The following is a 19,193-nucleotide window of genomic DNA, read 5'->3' on the forward strand; positions in this document are numbered from 1 at the left end:
GGATAAAATATTCCTTTTACACGCATACCACATTTCTCTTTCTGTTTTATCAGTGTTGCCTTTAGTCGGACACTGTTGCCCAGAAATACATGCATCAATCTACCCTTGCTTGTTCCTGATACAAGAGATGATGTAACACTTTCATTTTGATATTCCTTGTAAAAGAAACAGGCTAAGTGAGTCTGCCCTTGACAGGTGTGACTCCCTAATCAGCACTATTAGGCAGCCTTTTGCAGATTCAGCCAGGGGAAACTGCTGAACCCCCCTAACCACCACCACCACTTTAAACAAAGCCACTTAATTTGGTCTTAAGCAAGGTGAGGGGGAAAAAGCCAATTAGTAAATAAAGGGACAAACATAAAGAGGAATAATCTGCCAACAAGAACCTACATGCAAGCCAGAGATTTATGATTTTCTTCCCCAGGGAGGGAGTGACTAACGCACGCACACTGACCATCACCGTAAAGAGGTAAAGAGAGAGTGAAATGGCTCAACGTACACACACCCCGCTCCATACCGGGGACGAGTCTCCGAGCTGCGGCTTGTGCTCTCGGAGGGCCAGGCTGAAGCTGACCGCCCCCACGGCCACGCTGGACACCCCCAGCCCTATCTCCAGCACAGAGAGCACCAAGAGGCTCCCAATAATCTGGCCGCTGGTGCACATCCTTCCTCGGTCATCATTCCTTCCAGATCAGAGAGGGAAACCAACCATCCACCTTCTTTCTTCCACTATCCTCCTTACCCCTTCCGCCCCCTACCAGACCCCAAAACTTTTCTTTCTTCACCAGCGAAGCATTCTCCACAAGGACTAGATTTCCAGAACCGGAGACCCTCTTCCCTGACCGGGCCAGAGGCAAGAGTCGCTCCGCCCCCTGGCACGTTCTGACAGCGATCGTCGGATTTTCCCGGGTTCGGTGGTCGGGGTCAGGAGAGGAGAGTGTACCCGCAGAAGGGCTTTCAGGAAGGAGCCAGAAACCTGGCGGAGCCAGGAGTAAGGAGCCCTGCTCGAGAGGCGCTGTCCAGAGTTCTGCCGCGTCCCAAGTCTCCGCAGGAAACCTGCTTCCTTCGTAGCCTCCCAGACCCTTCAGGCTTCCCTTTCTTTCCTTGCCAAGGAGATGAGCCTTGCTTCCCAGAGATCCAAAGCGGAACTGTTCAGAGCTTCTCTCTCCCTCTCGCTCTCGTCTCCTCTCCTTTGTTTTCGTGGTAACACAAAGTGCTTCTGCGAGTCCCTCGGTCCCCAGGCTGAGCGGGCGGATATATTCAGCACCACGCTCCTCGTAGTTGCTGTGTCGCCAGAAAAAGCGACCTTGTCTGATGGCCTTTTTCCGTCTGGGTTTCTTCTCCCTCCTCGTCGTCCTCTTCCTCCCCCTGCCTCTTGCTCTGATTCTCTTTCATTTCAGTGACCTCATTGGGATTTGAGAGGTTGATGGAGGAGGGAAAAGCCTGATCTATTTGTGGGTCTAGAACCAATACTCTTGGCTGGCTCCTGATCGGCCCCCCCTGGGGACCCTAACCACAATGATCCTCGCGATCCCTGCCTTCGCATCTCCCCTGCTTGCTCCCTTCTGGGTTTGTATCCAGATGGAAGGGGAGGGATGCCTACGTCAACGCGGAGCTCATTCTGTGTAAAACTTTCTTTTGCGTATACACGGGGTAGGGTGGGGGCACAGTGGGCAAAGAAATAGAAAGGCAGAGAGAGCCGAAGGGATGGAGAAAGGCCAGACTCCTAAATTCACTAGGACCCCTATGGACTTTCACCCAGGAATTCCACACTCTAAAGAGCTAGACTCAAGCCTGCTCATAGGGAGCGTCAACTCTCCTTTGTTTCCACAAGTCCCTTGCGTGTTGGTGGCGGAGGTGTGGAGACGCAATGGGCCGAACACACTTTAGTGGGGATGTTGGTGGTCCTTCTTCTTCAGCAGACCCTTGCTCTTATCCAGTAGCACTGCTATCCGTTTGGGATGCATCGCCAGATTTGAGCATGACTAGGACCCTGTGTTCACACTGAAATTCAAGACATGTGTACATTTAAGTATTACGTTGGAAAGGGCATTATTAAAAACAAAAATCTGGCTCTTTGAACAACTGACAGTTGTCAGAGTCATCAGGGCAGGAGCCAACCCTAGCTTAGGTGTTTTTGTGTTATAATCTGATGCACATGTTGTTGTAGAAGTATGGAAATCACTGTGTCTGTTTCCCATTTTCATGTCTCTGATTTTACTTCACAAAAAATCACAAGGCATCTCATCAGGGAGACTCAGGAAACAGGGAGATGAGAAGGTGTTTTTGGGATGTGGGCCATCTTTCTCAAAAACTGAGTTTCACAGTTGGAGATAGATTAGAGGAAAATAAAAGAAAGGAGAGGGGCTTCTGGGTGACTCAGTCTGTTAAGCATCAGACTTTGGCTCAGGTCATGATCTCAGAGTTCCTGGGCCCAAACTCCATGTTGGGCTCTGTGCTGACAGGTCAGAGCCTGGAGCCTGCTTCAAAATCTGTGTCTCCCTCTCTCTTTGCCTCTCTCCCACTTGCATTCTGTCTCTCAAAAATAAATAAGCATTAAAAAATTAAAAAAAAAAAAAAAGAGGAGGATTGAGTGAGGATATACTAGACCAAACCAGGGCATCTTGTCCTCTGCATACACGCAGACTAATGCAGTGTAGGCATCTCTCTGATTAGAAGTTTCTTTTTTTAAAGCCCTAATGCTGAGATCACTAAAGCTGAGTGATACATATTGTATAGCCTAAGTGTCAATTTCAGTTTTCTCTTAAATTTGATTTGGGGCTTATTTAATCGTTTAGACTAAACTATTAAATTATCAAATGATTATAATTTACTTTCTTTATGATGTGTTTATATTCCACATTTAAAAAGAATTGAGTCCTCTCACCTTAAAAAATATAAAAGCAGGAAGGAAGAATTATAAGTTATTAGGCCTTTAATAGTCCTCAGTTATTGTGATATTTGGAAAACAACTCAAACATTTATGTTGATTAATTAGTGAATTCATTTTCCACGTCTTGAAAACTCAGTCCACCAAACAGCCAGTTGTTAGAATCCTTCAAGTATTTTTTGGTTTTAATGAGGCACAGTTTATTTTATTTAAATCTTGTAGAAATCATCTAAATGATCCAATTTATATGTATAAATAATGAAGTATCTAGGTTGCCTAGCTTTGGTTTGTCTTTAGTCACTCCTTTTCTTTTCTTTTTTTTTTTTTTTTAATTCTTCCCCCATTTGAAAGAGAATAACAAACTAGAGTAACTGTTCAAATAGATTGGTCAATGCAGACATACAGGAAGGAGTGTGACTTAAGGAAGGGAAATTAATTTTGTAGAGGACATACAAGTAGTGTTAACAATAGATAGATTTCAGAAAGAGAAAGAAATAAGTAAATCATATATTATGGTTGTATTATTTCTGAATGCGATGCCTAGAAATATGTTCACTTAAATGCCCCCACAGCTTAATTATATGCCTGAATATAATCAATCTTGATTGATCCTAGATAACTGGTGCATAACTCATAACTTTTAAAAATCAAATGTATACAGAAGAAATTAAATCTATCTTCACTTATCAGTGACTACCAATGAATTACACTTACGTATACAGAAATATTTAGAGGAATAAAATAAAACCAATAATTATACATAGAGGAAATTATGTTTTATGTTTAAAAACATGAGAATCAATGCTGTTAGAACTTTCAAAAGAATACTGCCTGTTCTGGGAGCAAAGTAATTTTACATGCCCCTTTAAATGATGTAAAGTTCCCCCAAAGTAAACAAAAGGACCACTAAAATTTATTCTTAATCATAGAAATCATAACAAAAATGGATTCAAATTGGCATCTTTTATGTCTCAAAACTGGTTTTTAGAGAAAGAATTATAGGATGAAACTGCAAATCAAATTAAAACTAAACACATACATAAATAAATAAAGTGCATTGCTATCCAAATACCAGTGGCTCTACAGTTAGAGGGTTTAATTTTTAAATCATGGACAACAAAGGAGCTATTCATGAGATCCAGTGATACATGGCTCAATACTTGTACATCTTTAACAAGAGTCATAGTATAAAAAAATCTCAAGTTTGCCACCTGCTGGTTTATAAATGACACAATGAATATGAGTGTATAGGTAACCTGAAATAATTCATATTAAACTTATCGGCTAATCAGAAAAAAATCCTTCATAACTGATTTCTTTAAGGACCTAAGTTCTGCCAATAAGCATTTAAGAGTTCTGGGATACTCATGCACCCATCTTCCCAAATAAGACTCATAGAAATTTTAAAATATGGACAAAGGAAAATCCAAAAGTTGTTAAACAAATACCACCTGTCTTAGTATAATGAAGTAAGCTGATGAAACAAGCAAGTCAGTCACCAGTACTAGTTAGTAACTGAAAAGGTCAAAATTTTAAACATTAATTCTGAAATCTGATTTCAAGTGTTCAAGCTACTATAAGCTAAATTTGTATGGTGACTGAATGACTAATTTAGTATAAAAATTAAAGAAAAGAAAAATCACAAAATCATTACCAACCATTTGGCAGTTTTTAAATGTTACAAGTACATTTAATATCTTAATACTCTTGTCAGTGTGCTTAGAAATGATTATGCCTAAAGACTTAGGTAGGATTTGATAATGTGATTCTGGTAAAAAGGGAAAAAAGAAAACAATATTTTGAAGATTTTTTAAATTTAAATATCAAGAAGTGAAGATAATTAAAACTAAATTTATCTTTTTTGTTTGTTTGTTTGTTTTGTTTTCTGGTGATAGATCTTAGAAGTCATTACCTAATAATATTGTTAGTGCTTATGAAAATTAGAGAAAGTATGGTACTTAGTACTGTATTTATCACAATTTCTCATTTATATCTGAAATATCCTTTGACTATTAATGACTTTTAAACATGTATAAAAATAACCCCAAATGATGTATTTATAGTGATTTCTACCTTTAATAAAAAATATGGGTATTTCTACTCCCGGCCATGATGGAGTAAATGGGACTGGATTTACTCTCTTACTATATACAATGTATTCAAATAAACTGTTCAGATACTGTGTGACAGACAGAGCACCATTGTAATCTCTGGGTGAGGAGAAATAAAAGCAAGGTTTTCTCTCCTGGTCTTTTGACTATAGGCACTTAACAGATTGTGTTACAAGAAAAGAAATACTAAACAGAGCATGGTAGTCTTACTGAATTTCTGGGACGAAGAACAGAGTTTTGGGAGGTTGAGGTAGCAACATTTTCAGGACAGAATATTAGAGAGGAGGGTCTTTTCAGGAGAAAGAGATCTCTACAGGGATCCCTTGAGTGTGTGCTTAAATTCTTAGCCCCACAATCATGAGGTGCAACTTCACAAGACTAGAAACAGAATGACTAGAGAGCTAAAATCTGAGGCTTACAAGATGTCTGGGAAGGTTAAGTTTCAAAAGCAGCAAAAAATAGTCCTTGTTGAACACTCAGCCTTCAGTGGAAAACTGAGGTGGGGCACTCATAGGTAGGAGGGCTAACCTATGCCTGGAGTAAAGGCAACTACATCTGAATGAAATACTGAAATACTTCAGAACAGGCCTCTCAACTATCAGTCTCTTCAGTAAGTAACTTAACAAAGTCTAACACATCTTGGGGCACCTGGGTGGCTCATTCAGTTAAGCATCTGACTTTGGCTCAGGTCATGATCTCGCAGTTCTGGAGTTCAAACCCTGCATTGGGCTCTGTGCTGACAGCTCAGAGCCTGGAGCCTGCTTCACATTCTGTGTCTCCCTCTGTCTCTCTGCCCCTCCCCTGCTCATGCTCTGTCTGTCTCTCAAAAATCAATAAACATTAAAAAAAAATTAAAAAAGAAAGTCTAACACATCTTAATGAAAATTACCAACCATTACTCAACAGTGTAAAAATCACAGTATACCCTAACAAATTAATATCTTAAATATGAAAAAAACTGGAAAATGTGATCTATAACTGGGATATCAGAGATGATGGAATTAGATAATACTTTAAAACCTCTGTTACACATATTAGAAATATATTCAAAGGTGAAGAGGAAAACAATGTGAAACAATATGAATTATAGACATAACAGGCAATAAAATATAATTTCTGTAGATGGAAAATTGTATATCTGAAATCAAAAACAGTAATTTGAGAATAATAGCAGATTAGACACTAAAGAAGAAAAGATCAGTGAACATTAAGATGCAACAATAGAGGGGCGCCTGGGTGGCTCAGTCGGTTAAGCATCCGACTTTGGCTCAGGTCATGATCTCACGGTCCATGAGTTCGAGCCCTGCGTTGGGCTCTGTGCTGACAGCTCAGAGCCTGGAGCCTGCTTCAGATTCTGTGTCTCCCTCTCTCTGACCCTCCCCTGTTCATGCTCTGTCTCTCTCTGTCTCAAAAATAAATAAAAAAAAAAACGTTAAAAAAAAGATGCAACAACGGAAATTAGAATTACAGCAAAAAAAAAAAAGAAAAAGAAAAAGAAAAAACCACCAAAAACAAAAAACAAAAAACCCCACCCCAAACCCACAATACAAATTAAATCACAGAGAGAAAAAAAGACTGAGAGAAAAAAATAGAGACTCATTGACCTACAAGACAATTGAAGAAGTGAGGCATGGATATAATATAAATTATAAAGGAGGAAGATAAAAAATTTGACGTAATAATGGCATATTGTTTTCCAAATGTGGTGAAAACTACAAACGCACATACCCAAGAAGCTCAATAAACTGCAAACAGGATAAACACACAAGGTACATCACAACCAAATTGCTGGAAACCCGTGATAAGGATTAAACATTAAAAGCAGCCAGAGGAAAAATGACACATTACATACAGAAGAAAAGAAGAAGGAATTTCAGACTTCTCACCTAAAATTACTGAATCCAGAGGACAAATGAATGACATTTTGAAGCAATGAAATGTAAAAACAAACAAAAAACTCTATTAATCTAGAATCATAGGCACAGAAAAATGCCTTAAAAACCAAACAGAAAACGGTTTCTTTCAGACAAAAAACTAAGAGAATTTACTTAGACATAAGATCTTCATCAAAATGAATATTAAAAGAAATATTCTTAGGGTGCCTGGGTGACTCAGTGTGTTAAGCATCTCATTCTTCGTTTCAGCTCATGTCAGGATCTCAGGGTTCATGAGATCAAGTCTTAAGTAGCATTCTGCCCTGCTAGAACTGGCCCTGCTTGGGATTCTCACTCTTCCTGTCTCTGTCCCTCCCCCACTGTGCCTATATATGTGTGTGTGTGTACACATTCACGTGCTCTCTCTCTCAAAATAAATAAACTTAAAAAAAAGAAAAGAAAAGAAATATTCTTCAAGCAGAATTAAAATATGGGCCTATAAAAGGAACACTGACCATAATATATTGGTAACTGGAAACAATGTTTTTGGACTTGGAGACCAAAGATTCTGCAATTGAGACCAGAGATGCCATGCAAGGTACAAAGTTTGCAATTCTAGCAAAGCCAAGACGATGAATAGCTAAAACAAAAGAGAAGGCCAAAATTCTTGCAACCAGAAAGACACAGGTTTCATACCCATTTCTTTTTTATTTTTATTTTGTTAAGATTTTATTTAAAGTCCAGTTAGTTAACACAGTTTAATATTAGTTTCAGGTGTACAATATAGTGATTCAGCACCTCCATACAACACCTGGTGCTCATCACAAATGTACCCTTATTTCCATATTTCGTCCATCTCCCAACTCATTTCCCCTCTGATAACCTTCAGTTTGCTCTCTATAGTTAATAGTCTGTTTCTTGATTTGTCTCTTTTTTTTCCTCTTTGCTCATTTGTTTTGTTTCTTAAATTCCACAAATGACTGAAATCATATGGTATTTGTCTTCCTCTGACTGACTTATTTCACTTAGCATAATGCCCTTTAGCTCCATCCATGTTGTTGCAAATGGTAAGATCTCATTCTTGAAAACTTTTTTATGGCTGAGTAATATTTCATTGTATATAACACCACTTCTTCATTATCCATTCATCTATCAATGGACACTTGGGCTGTTTCCATAGTTTGGCTGTTGTAGACGATGTTGCTATAAACATTGGGGTGCATGTATCCCTTTGAATTAGTATTCTTGTATCCTTTGGGTAAATACGTACTAGTGCCATTGCTGGACTGTAGGGTATTTATATTTTTAACTTCTTATAGACACTCCATACTATTTTCCAGGGTGGCTGTGCCAATTGGCCTTTCTATCAATAGTGCAAGAGAGTCGCTTTTTTCCACATCCTCACCAACACCTGTTGTTTCTTGTGTTGTTGATTTTAGCCATTCTGATAGGTGTGAGGTGATATCTCATTGTAGCTGTGATTTGCATTCCCCTGATGATGAGTGATGTTGACTATCTTTTCATGCCTCTACTGCCCATTTTTAAATATTCTTTGGAGAAATATGTGTTCATATATTCTGCCCATTTTTAAATTGGATTATTTGTTTTTCGGGTGTTGAAAGTCCTTTATAAATAAATAACCTAACCATACACTTAAAGGAGATAGAAAAAGAAGAACAAAACCTACAGCCACTAAAAGGAAGGAAATAATAAAGATTAAAGCAGAAATAAATGACACAGAAACTAAAAAACAATAGAACAGATCAATGAAACCTGGAGCTAGTTCTTTGGAAAAATTAATAAAATTGATAAACCTCTAGCCAGACTTATCAAAAGAGAAAGGACCAAATAAAATCACAAATGAAAGAGGAGAAATCACAACCAGCACCAGAGAAATAAAAACAGTTATAAGAAAACAATATGAAAAACTATATGCCAACAAATTGGACAACATGGAAGAAATGCATAAATTCCTAGAAACATATAAACTACCAAAACTGAAATAGGAAGAAATACAAAACCTGAACAGACTGATAACCAGCAAATAATTCGAATCAGTAATCAAAAAACTCCAAGAAACAAGCATCCAAGGCCAGATGGCCTCACAGGTGAATTCTACCAAACATTTAAAGAAGAGTTAATACCTATTTCTTCTCAAACTACATGCATTTGTAATTTCTGACCCTCTCTTACACTTAAAAAATTAGTGCTAAGATATAATGTTATGTATTTCTCAACTGAACAATCATTCACATCATTACTTCAGAACCAAAGAAATTGTTAAGAACAAGCTCTTAGGTTACATTACCAAATATGAAAAGTAGATTAGCACATAATGGTAGAATTGACAGGGCCATGAGAATACTTGTTAGATTTCATCTTATGTTTAGATCCTTTCTACTATACTCCTGACCTCTTCAACTCATCCAGTGACCCAGAACAGACTGCATTTTAAAAAGTCTGCATAATAAATCAACATCTGTCTTCTGGACTAACAAAAAACAAGTAAAGACTATTTTTATTGTCATGATCATGCAAATATTTTACAATTTTCATGCCTTGTGTCACATCGAAAATTTATGGGAGAAATTTCCAAGTCCCTTCAAGATCAGGTACAGGTCACTGATACTAGGGAGTCTTAACTTGTCCCTGCTTCTCTAATATAAAAATACTTACACTGTGTAAAGTACAACAGGTGTGTTCCAATGAGAACCATGTACTAGAGGATAATTTTCTCTGTGGTTCTATATTTTTTTGTAAATGTACCCTATAACAATTTTGGCCATTTTTGATCACACTCTGAACCCTGATACAAGGCTGAGTTTTCAACCAATGAAAACTGCATAGTACTTGTCCTATGGATTGTCCTCTGTCTCCAGTCTTGTACTCATAGAGGGTTTTTTTTTGTTGTTGTTTTTTGGGTTTTTTTTTGTTTTTTGTTTTTTTTTTTAACCTAAGGGCTGGTTGATTCATTTATCTCTATCTAATTTCATCTTGTTGGCTTTTGCCCCTCATTGTTTCCTGCTGAGATCTTTTTGGATGTTCTTTCTGTCATCCTCTGCACTATCTATTCCTTAAAGAATTATGCATCATTTGCCCCCAAGCAGTGGGCCTATTCTGGCCTCATTCTTCTTCTTCTTAACATTTCTAAAAATGTCATTTTTATTGTCTTTGGCATTTTTAACAAGCTTCTGCTCATTTATGCTTCTTACTTTTCTGTCTCTGTATTTCCAGATTCCTGCTACTCTAAGGTTTTATCATCATGTACATGTCCCAACTTTCAGCTTTTTCTATTTCCCTCAAAATACATGCTTATCTGATTATTTCTTGGACAGGTACAAGATTCAATTATTTTTACCATTTTATTTTCCCTCAAATGGGGAATTTGTTGTTATAATAATAATTTTAGTTTTAAGAGATTCCTGTCCAGTTCAGCTATCTTACAACTATAGTATTTGGCTAGGGGCTTATGTTACATATAGTAGAAATTTGGGTGTATATCTCACTATGTCGAAGTTTGTTTCCCCTATTTTGAATTGACACTAACTTATAAACTCACTGAACAAACACTTAGAAATTATCTGTTGAACAAATATATGAACAATTAAAATAAAGAGTTGATGAAAGATGGAGAGATGTTATTTTTCCAAGACTTTATCCACAACTTCTTCAACTGATATTTACAAAAAAATCAAATCAGCATAGTGATTCCTCTCCTTGTTTCCTTCACTGACCTATTTTAAAATAAAATGAAAAAGGCAAATAATAACCTGGAAAAATGTGAAACAATAATAACAGTTTTATTCTTAACATATAAAAAGCTATTTCAAACTAAAAAGAAAACAACTTGATTGTAAAGATCACAATCACAGGCAATTTTCATATGTAAACAAATATAACAAATGACTAGTTATTATTTTAAAAAATGATAATTCATATTGGGGTGAAGTTAAATATTTATTTTCATAAATACTGTGGAAATCTCCATGGGTACAATATTTTATTTTATTTTATTAAAAAAATTTTTTTTCAATATATGAAATTTATCGTCAAATTGGTTTCCATACAACACCCAGTGCTCATCCCAAAAGGTGCCCTTCTCAATACCCATCCCCCACCCTCCCCTCCCTCCCACCCCCCATCAACCCTCAGTTTGTTCTCAGTTTTTAAGAGTCTCTTATGCTTTGGCTCTCTCCCACTCTAACCTCTTTTTTTTTTTCCTTCCCCTCCCCCATGGGTTTCTGTTAAGTTTCTCAGGATCCACATAAGAGTGAACACATATGGTATCTGTCTTTCTCTGTATGGCTTATTTCACTTAGCATCACACTGTCCAGTTCCATCCACATTGCTACAAAGGGCCATATTTCATTCTTTCTCATTGCCATGTAGTACTCCATTGTGTATATAAACCCCAATTTCTTTATCCATTCATCAGTTGATGGACATTTAGGCTCTTTCCATAATTTGGCTATTGTTGAGAGTGCTGCTATAAACATTGGGGTACAAGTGCCCCTATGCATCAGCACTCCCGTATCCCTTGGGTAAATTCCTAGCAGTGCTATTGCTGGGTCATAGGGTAGGTGTATTTTTAATTTTTTGAGGAACCTCCACACTGTTTTCCAGAGTGGCTGCACCAATTTGCATTATGGGTACAAGATTTTAAAGCGATACCCAGAAATATTTATCAGGAGTATTAAAAATGCTAATATATTTTGACTCAGTAATTTAACTTATGCATTTTTATTCTAATAAAATATTCATTGATGATCAAAAGGATGACATATAAAAATGTTCGTAACAGTATAATTTTTAGGAAAAAAGTTAAAATCAGCCTAATTCTCCAATTAAAAGCTAAAATTATAAGAAAGAATTGTAAAGTTATAAAACAGAATAATCTATAGTCATTAAAATTATATTTTAAAATTATATACTATTTAGCAATAAATATGACTTGAAATTATACTTTAAAAATCATATAAGTAAAGAAAAAAATCCTAATTTTCTTTAAAAGTATGAATGTAAAAAACACTGTAAGGAATTATACATTTTATTAGTGCTCTAAGTGGTGATTATGTTTTTTATTCTCTCCTTTATACTTTCTGTACTTTTCAATTTGTGAACAAAATCTTGTATTAATTTTTAATCAGAAAAAGTTATACAATGAGAAACAGAAACTAAAAAGCACAGCAGTGTGAGGTTGCTTAATGTGGGTGGGAAAACACCTATGAATCTCAAAACCTCCATAGAGTATTATTATATTTAAATTTAATTTAAAATTTTAAGTTATGATAATGCTTGGAAATTAAAGTTGTGTTAAATATTCCCAGCTTAAGAAGCCAGGGGAATAAATCATAAATTTAAAAATAATTTTTTTAATCAGAAATCTTTAAGCTTTAAAAAAAATACATTCTTATGCCTTTAAATCATAAGGGAATATGGAAAATCCAATGAGAAGAGTTTATTCCTCCAGTGATAGGCCATAACTGTAGTAGATCAGAGGCCATAACTGTAGTAGATTATATGCCACAGGAGCTGAATAAGTATAAGGTTTCTGAGATTTCAAGGGAAACTCTTTTTGTTCAGCTAACTCTATATTCTCTCAACTTGTATGCCAATTGTTGGGAATAAATAAGAAACATCAGAAGTTCTGTTCACTTTTTCAGGCCACTGAGACACAAATAAAATTCGTACTTTATTTCACTTCCTGCATCTTCAATCAGTAAATCGTGAAGAATAAAAGCAGCTTTTACATTTTATTGGTAACTTAGGAATGTTCTTTGTTTGGAACTCTGTACACAGCCAACAGCAGTTAAAAATTTTAGGTTTACTGATTGGGCAGTTGCATTGCCATAAAAGTAGAATATTTAAAGAAGTAGGTCAAACTTTATTCTGAAGAGCGTGAGTTAGGAAGAGAACTATTACATAATATCAAAAATAAGTTAGATAATATTATTCTTCTCAATTACTGTAATTTGTTTACTCTCACCCATACACCAGAACTTGACTATGTGTGGGCTCAGACCCTGAAAACATTTTCTGAGCAGGGCAGGGTAATACTAATTCATGAGATAATACTAAAGATGAATAATAGCTAGTATCTATGGAGTGCTTACTGTGCATCAGACACTCTTTTAGCTGCTGGGAATAGCCCATAAATAAGACAGAATATCTGCCCTAACCAGTTTACACTCTGTGGGGGATTCAGACAACAAACAAGTCAACAAATGATTATATAATTTCAGATAGTGAAATAAATTGTTAAGGTATGGGAATGAAGTGCTGAATGGGTATGTTAGGTAGTGTCCAGGATGGGACACATGGTCAGAGAAACCTGGATGAAGGAGTGTGTGAACCTGAGGAAGAACTGGGGAAAAAAGCACAGTAGGCAAAGGGCAGAATGTTTCTGGAATGGCTAAAGCCCAGTGAGTTAGGTGGAAAGTAATTGGAAATGAGAATGAAGAGGTGGCCAGTCACTAGATTATTTAAAGCTGCTTGACCATGGTAATATTTTGTACTTAATTCTAAGTTGATAGATTAGAAGCTTTTGAGAAGGGAAGTAACATGAAATGACTTATATTTTAATAAAATCTATTTCTGAATCTGCTAACTCCAGATGCAATCCACTGAGGGATGCGGCGGGAATGAAAGAAGTAGAAGTCTATTACAGCTCTAAAAATGAAGGCTGGAACTAGAGAGGTAGTGCTGTAGCTGGTGAGATGGACATTTTGACAATATTGTGCAAAGGAGAAATCTGAATTTAAAAAGCTAGATCATTCAAGGGGGTGCCTAGCTGTTTCAGTCAGTGGGACATGCAACCCTTGATCTTGGGGTTGGGAGTTCAAGCCCCATGTTGGGTGTAGATATTACTTTAAAAAATCAAATTTAAAAAAAAATAGAGCATTCAACTGTAATCTTATAGTGCTGTTGCTCCTTACCTTCATCACCTCCCGTACCCACCAATGGATATGTGTCACCACTGGATGAAATCTGCAATCACTGCAGGCAGCATAGTACTCAGTATCCTCCAGTATTTGCGGGTATGGTATGTGATACTGAGTATTGCCAAGGAGGTACTCTATCTTTTGGGCATCTACTTCAGTAGTCAGGTGCAAACATACTCCATGAATAAAGTGGCTAATGAAATAACCCTAAGGATTACTGGTGCCAAGGATTACTGAAGCAGCACAATGTGACAGAGTTAGTGGAATGGGGGATAGATGGCCAGATGGAAGCTTCCAGAGAGTGTAGCCTTAGGTAGTAGTATCTTTACGCTTATTTGAAACATTTTTTTGGTGACACCTGTGCCCTTTTAGTGCCACGTAGGCCACTTGCAAGCAGTTTTGCAATTACAGATGGTTATCAGGAAACACTTGATATAAAAACATCTACTTGAACTTGAGGAACATTCACATTACTATAAGAAATTTCAGAAGAAATAATGTTAAAATGTTTGTGTTTTAAATATTATTTATGATGATTTGTAGTAATGACTGAAAATTATTATCAACTACTGATCCAAAAATAGTTTCTTGTCAAGAATTTGAAAAGACCATTTTAGCAAAGTTTTGATTAGGGATGATGTATCCCATTAATGGGAAAAATTTTAATATAGTCTTTTGTTAGAATATATTTGGAAAAAATATGAATTAAAAAGGTATTATTTTATCTAATATTTTATATGGTTTTAATCATAATCAGGCCATCTAAAGAAAATGTAATGATTTTTTAAATCAAACCCCATTGGGATGTCCCCAAATTCCCTCCCTTTTTTCCCCAGTGGACCATACATCTTCCATTATCTTCTCTATGTGCCATGATTTGAGAAAGGTCAGGAAGCTCAGAAAATACTGTACCCTAGGAAGGAACAGTTAAGAGCATGGAGATACTTCAGATGCTCATGTCTAAATAAATTAAGAGCTTATCTTGTCCTGTTGCTTCTTAGGATCATTCAGGAAGCATAAGGGATAATATCTCTTCTTTCAGTAGAACAAATTCATCTTGAGACTTCCTCTGCTCCAGGAGAAAGCCAAAAGCTTTGTTTTAGTAGAAGAAAAGAATTGGAAAGGCCTTTGGTAGAGTTGAAGGAAAGGTTAGGGAGGACCGCATTTCCCAGGATTCAGGGACAGTGGAGGAGGTAATATCCCTGTGAGTGATAAAATCTGGTCCCTATGCTAATGCAGGGCCTTGGGAGGTGGAGCTGTTACATGTAGAGTTGTTATATGTGATCGCTGGTACAGGAAGAACCCTTGGAAATATCAAAAAGTCCTAGTTGCTGAGAGGAGATGAATGGATACTCTAAGTAGTCAAAGAATAGTCTTAAAATGGATCACATGGATTTATGCCGCACTTTCCCAACCAAGGTTCTGCAAAACAATTAAGCTTTTTTTTTTTTTTTTTAGAAATGAGTTATTTTTTTTAAATGTTTTTAAACGTTTATTTATTTTTGAGACAGAAAGATACAGAGCATGAACGGGGGCGGGGCAGAGAGAGAGGGAAACACAGAATGGGAAGCAGGCGCCATGCTCTGAGCCATCAGCCCAGAGCCCGAAGCGGGGCTCGAACTCACGGACCCTGAGATCGTGACTTGAGCTGAAGTCGGACGCTTAACCGACTGCGCCACCCAGGTGCCCCAACAATTAAGCTTAACAGGAAATGAATATTTTGCCAATTTTACAAAGGATGGTTTATAGGTAGTACCATTTTAGGAACATAGGAGAAAAGATAATTCATTATATATAATGAATGTCTTAGGGCAGTAGGGCTTAACTCTTATGGAACCCCTGGTTGAGAAGGGATGATCTGGACAATAACTTTCTCAGGAAAGACCATGATGGATCAAGGACAAAATTATTTTCCAACTTTTTGGATTGTGTATGATCTCTTGAACTCTTATACAACAATTCTTGGGTGGGAAAAAATATCTCCCTGACCCTCCATCATATTGACTTTTATTAGAAACTCTGAAAACAGTAATTTAAGTTAAAGAATTTGAATTAAAAAAAAACAATGTGATGTTTCTTATTACATATATTTTTTGAGGAGAATGTTTATGCCAATTTTATGTAATAGACAATTATAAACCAGAAGACAGCAAAAGAGAGAACAAATGCTAATTTCATGAGAATTTAATCATCCTGTAAGGTACAACTTAGTCGAAGATTCTTATCACTTATAGAAGAGAATTGAGAAGAACCTGGAAAAACAGATTTCTTCTGTGAGGAAAAGTGGTATCTCAGTAAAATAGTAACTTGTCCATTTCATCAAGTATGGTTTTGTTTATTGTTCTATATCATCAGTGATACTAACAAAATATTTGGTAAATAGAGTTGGTGGAATCAGATATTCTCATTGTAATTTCATTTCTACATAGGAAATCTAACACTGTACTATGTTTTGAACTTCAAAGAACTTTAAGGGATCAGGGAAGATAAAATGATTGATTTCTAAATATACAAGGATTGAACTTATTCGGTAGCACTTAAATACTCTATCAGAGTCTCAATTCACTATAGTGCCAATAATTGGATTTGGCATGACATAATGATTTGTTCCCTTTATGTTTAAATACTAAGCCTAATTTAGGTATGGCCATTTTCCTCTAAGTTCAATCTTTTCATCATTTGTTCAAAAAAAATATTTACTGCCTGCCTGCAAAACACTGTTTTATGAACAGAAAACCTCTTTTTTTCAGTCAAAATTTTTAAAATATCATTTGTTTTAATGACATTACAGAGACACATTAATGTATTTTATGAAACAGACCTTTTATCTTTCTTATCCACCCACTAAGAGACAAATAATTGGTAACAAGACAAGCTAAAAATAAAGAAAAATATATATCCGAAGTTAGTTACTTCTTAGTATATTTTAAAATGAGATTAATTTCTGTGTTTTGGATGCTAAACCAAACCAACATCTTGTCAGCAAAGCATTACTCCCTATAACTCACCCTCTGGCTGCTTAGACTGCGTTTGTTTGCACCGTCTTGAGAAATGGAGCTCACATTGCCTCTCTTAAATGAGTATTCCATAGTTGAATTGTTGTTACTCTCAGGAGACCTTTCTTTCTGGTGTTTAACCTAAATTGTTATTTTTAAAAAATAGATATACCTTCTTACACTAGACTATGATCATTTGTCCTTATTTTAGAATTTATACATTTCCCATATCTATGAGCTATTATTTTCATTCTCACTGACAAAGCAAAATGAGCATTTTTAACCTATCATCTTTCTTTTTTTTCTTTTTCTCAAAGGCATGGAACTTCATGGACTCTTTTACCACTTCCTAGGCTTCCACCACTTGGTCTATTGCTGGAGGCTCTTGAGCTGCCAAACATTAAAAAAAAAATAGTTTTCCAGGTGCAATCTTAACACAGTCATATGGAAAGTGATAATAATCCTCTCATCATGGCACGCTGCCCAAAATAGCTATTGGCATCCTTTGACACTGTGAGGAAGCAAATTTTATATTAACTTATTTCACTTTACATCTACTTGGCAGTCATGCCATGTGACACAAGTTCATAGATAGAAGACCCCCCCGATGACTGAGTTTGAGGTAATCCTACTCTAGCTAGAGAATATACAAAGTAATTGAAAATGAGGAACACATCACTCATTTCTCCACATCCATGATACTGACAATTCAGTGGTCCGAAACCCATTACACAAGTACAGTCAGTGGTGATTAAGTTCTTTTGTGATGGTTTTACATACTTTGATTTTATTTAATCCTTACAATAACTCTGTGATATATTGTAGTTGGGTAAACTCAGTTTCAGAAGTTAAGTAGCTCAGGCTCTTAGAGCTAATTACTGACAGCTTCCCTACACACAATGACCTTTACATGATGTTTGGGTTTTTTGTTTTTGTTTTTGTTTTGAATGTGAACAGATCAGCTGCATTGCAGCCTGGATTTATTTTTGAGTAGAAAAAAAGAACAGAAGGTGGATAAACTGGTAAGAGCTGCAAAAAGGAAATGAAAAACAAACCCACAAACAAAAAACCCCACATGTAGTGTCTGCACACACAGGTTTACATAATGCTCCTTCAGGGTTTTTCCTTTCGAGGAGAAGTGTAATATACAAACAGAAAAGTGCATGTAAGTGTTCAGATTGATGGGGTTTTGCAAATCAAACACATTCATGTAACCAGCACCCAGACCAAGAGCCTTAGACACTCTCCATGCCCACTTTTAGTAACTATCCACCCCACCACACTCCAAGATTAACCAGGATCGTGAGTTCTAACAACACATATTTTTGCCTGCTTTTGTATTTTATATCAGTGAAATTATATATCATAGTCTTTTATATTTGGCTTAACTTAACATTATGCCTATAAAATCCATATGTATTGTCACATGTAGCTCTATATTATTATTCTAATTGCTGTTTGCTATTCCAAAAAACATAAGTATACCACAATTTATTTATCCACTCTACTTTTCACAGGCATTTAGGTATTATAAACAGTACTATTATGAGCATTCTAGTATATGCCATTTGGTGAAATATGTACATATTTCAGATACATACACACACACTCCTCCTGGGAACAGAACTGCTGAGACATAGGTTGTACAAATATTCAACTTTGGTAAATACTGTCCAATAGGCTTCCAAAATGATTCTACCAGTGCCAATCATTTATTATTATTACTTAATAATCACTATTACTGATTATTTTTCAGTTATGACTCCTACTATCACCATTATTATTCCTTGAATAATGATTATGAGCCAGGCACTGTGTTAAGTACTATATGTGTGTGTGTCTGTGTGTGTGTGTGTGTGTGTATGTATATTCATGTGATATATAGAATACATAATTTATAATGTATGTAATATAAATATAAACATATGCAATATATAAGCACTATATATAAATAGCAACAATAATACAGTATACTCCTTGAGGTTGGAGTATATCTTCTTCTTTGAAAGTGGTATACCTTCAAAAATTCTTTGAAATTATTCTGCATAAGAAATTTGTCTTTTCTCCCTATTTATCCATTATTCAATCATTCGTTTATATCAGTCTAAAATTATTGATATTTATTTTATACTTTGGGTTATAATACAACATGACTTAATTTGCTCAAATTGTTCTCCCTTTGGCTATTAAGAACTCTTTCACTGATTCCAGCCTTAGTCGTAAAATCAGCCATCTATCCAGGGATGTATGGAGTATGGTATGGTATTAGAAACCAAGTTCTGGATACTTGATGTTTAGTTGATACTGGGATGTTGTTACTTGTAGGCCCTTTTGGCTGACAGCAAAAAAAGTATGGTATTTATACAAACTAGCATATATAC

The 19,193-nt window shown here is 36.0% G+C and overlaps 1 protein-coding gene across 4 annotated transcripts in view; it reads right to left on the bottom strand.

Moving 5' to 3' along the window:
• The window catches only part of TMEM196 (transmembrane protein 196), a 142,315-nt gene that overhangs the window by 48,985 nt on the left and 74,137 nt on the right, over positions 1–19,193 (bottom strand). For 2 of the 4 annotated variants that reach the window (XM_007089075.3, XM_015540634.2), the window contains exon 1: positions 518–743. The exons of the other annotated variants lie outside the window; for them this stretch is intronic. In XM_007089075.3, coding sequence (XP_007089137.1) covers positions 518–664 — 147 coding nt within the window. In that variant the 5' untranslated portion in view covers positions 665–743. Of the gene's footprint in view, positions 1–517; positions 744–19,193 lie in introns of those variants that run through there. 4 annotated transcript variants of the gene reach the window in all.

Source organism: Panthera tigris, chromosome A2, assembly GCF_018350195.1.
Source record: "Panthera tigris isolate Pti1 chromosome A2, P.tigris_Pti1_mat1.1, whole genome shotgun sequence".
NCBI classification, from domain to species: Eukaryota; Metazoa; Chordata; class Mammalia; order Carnivora; family Felidae; genus Panthera; species Panthera tigris.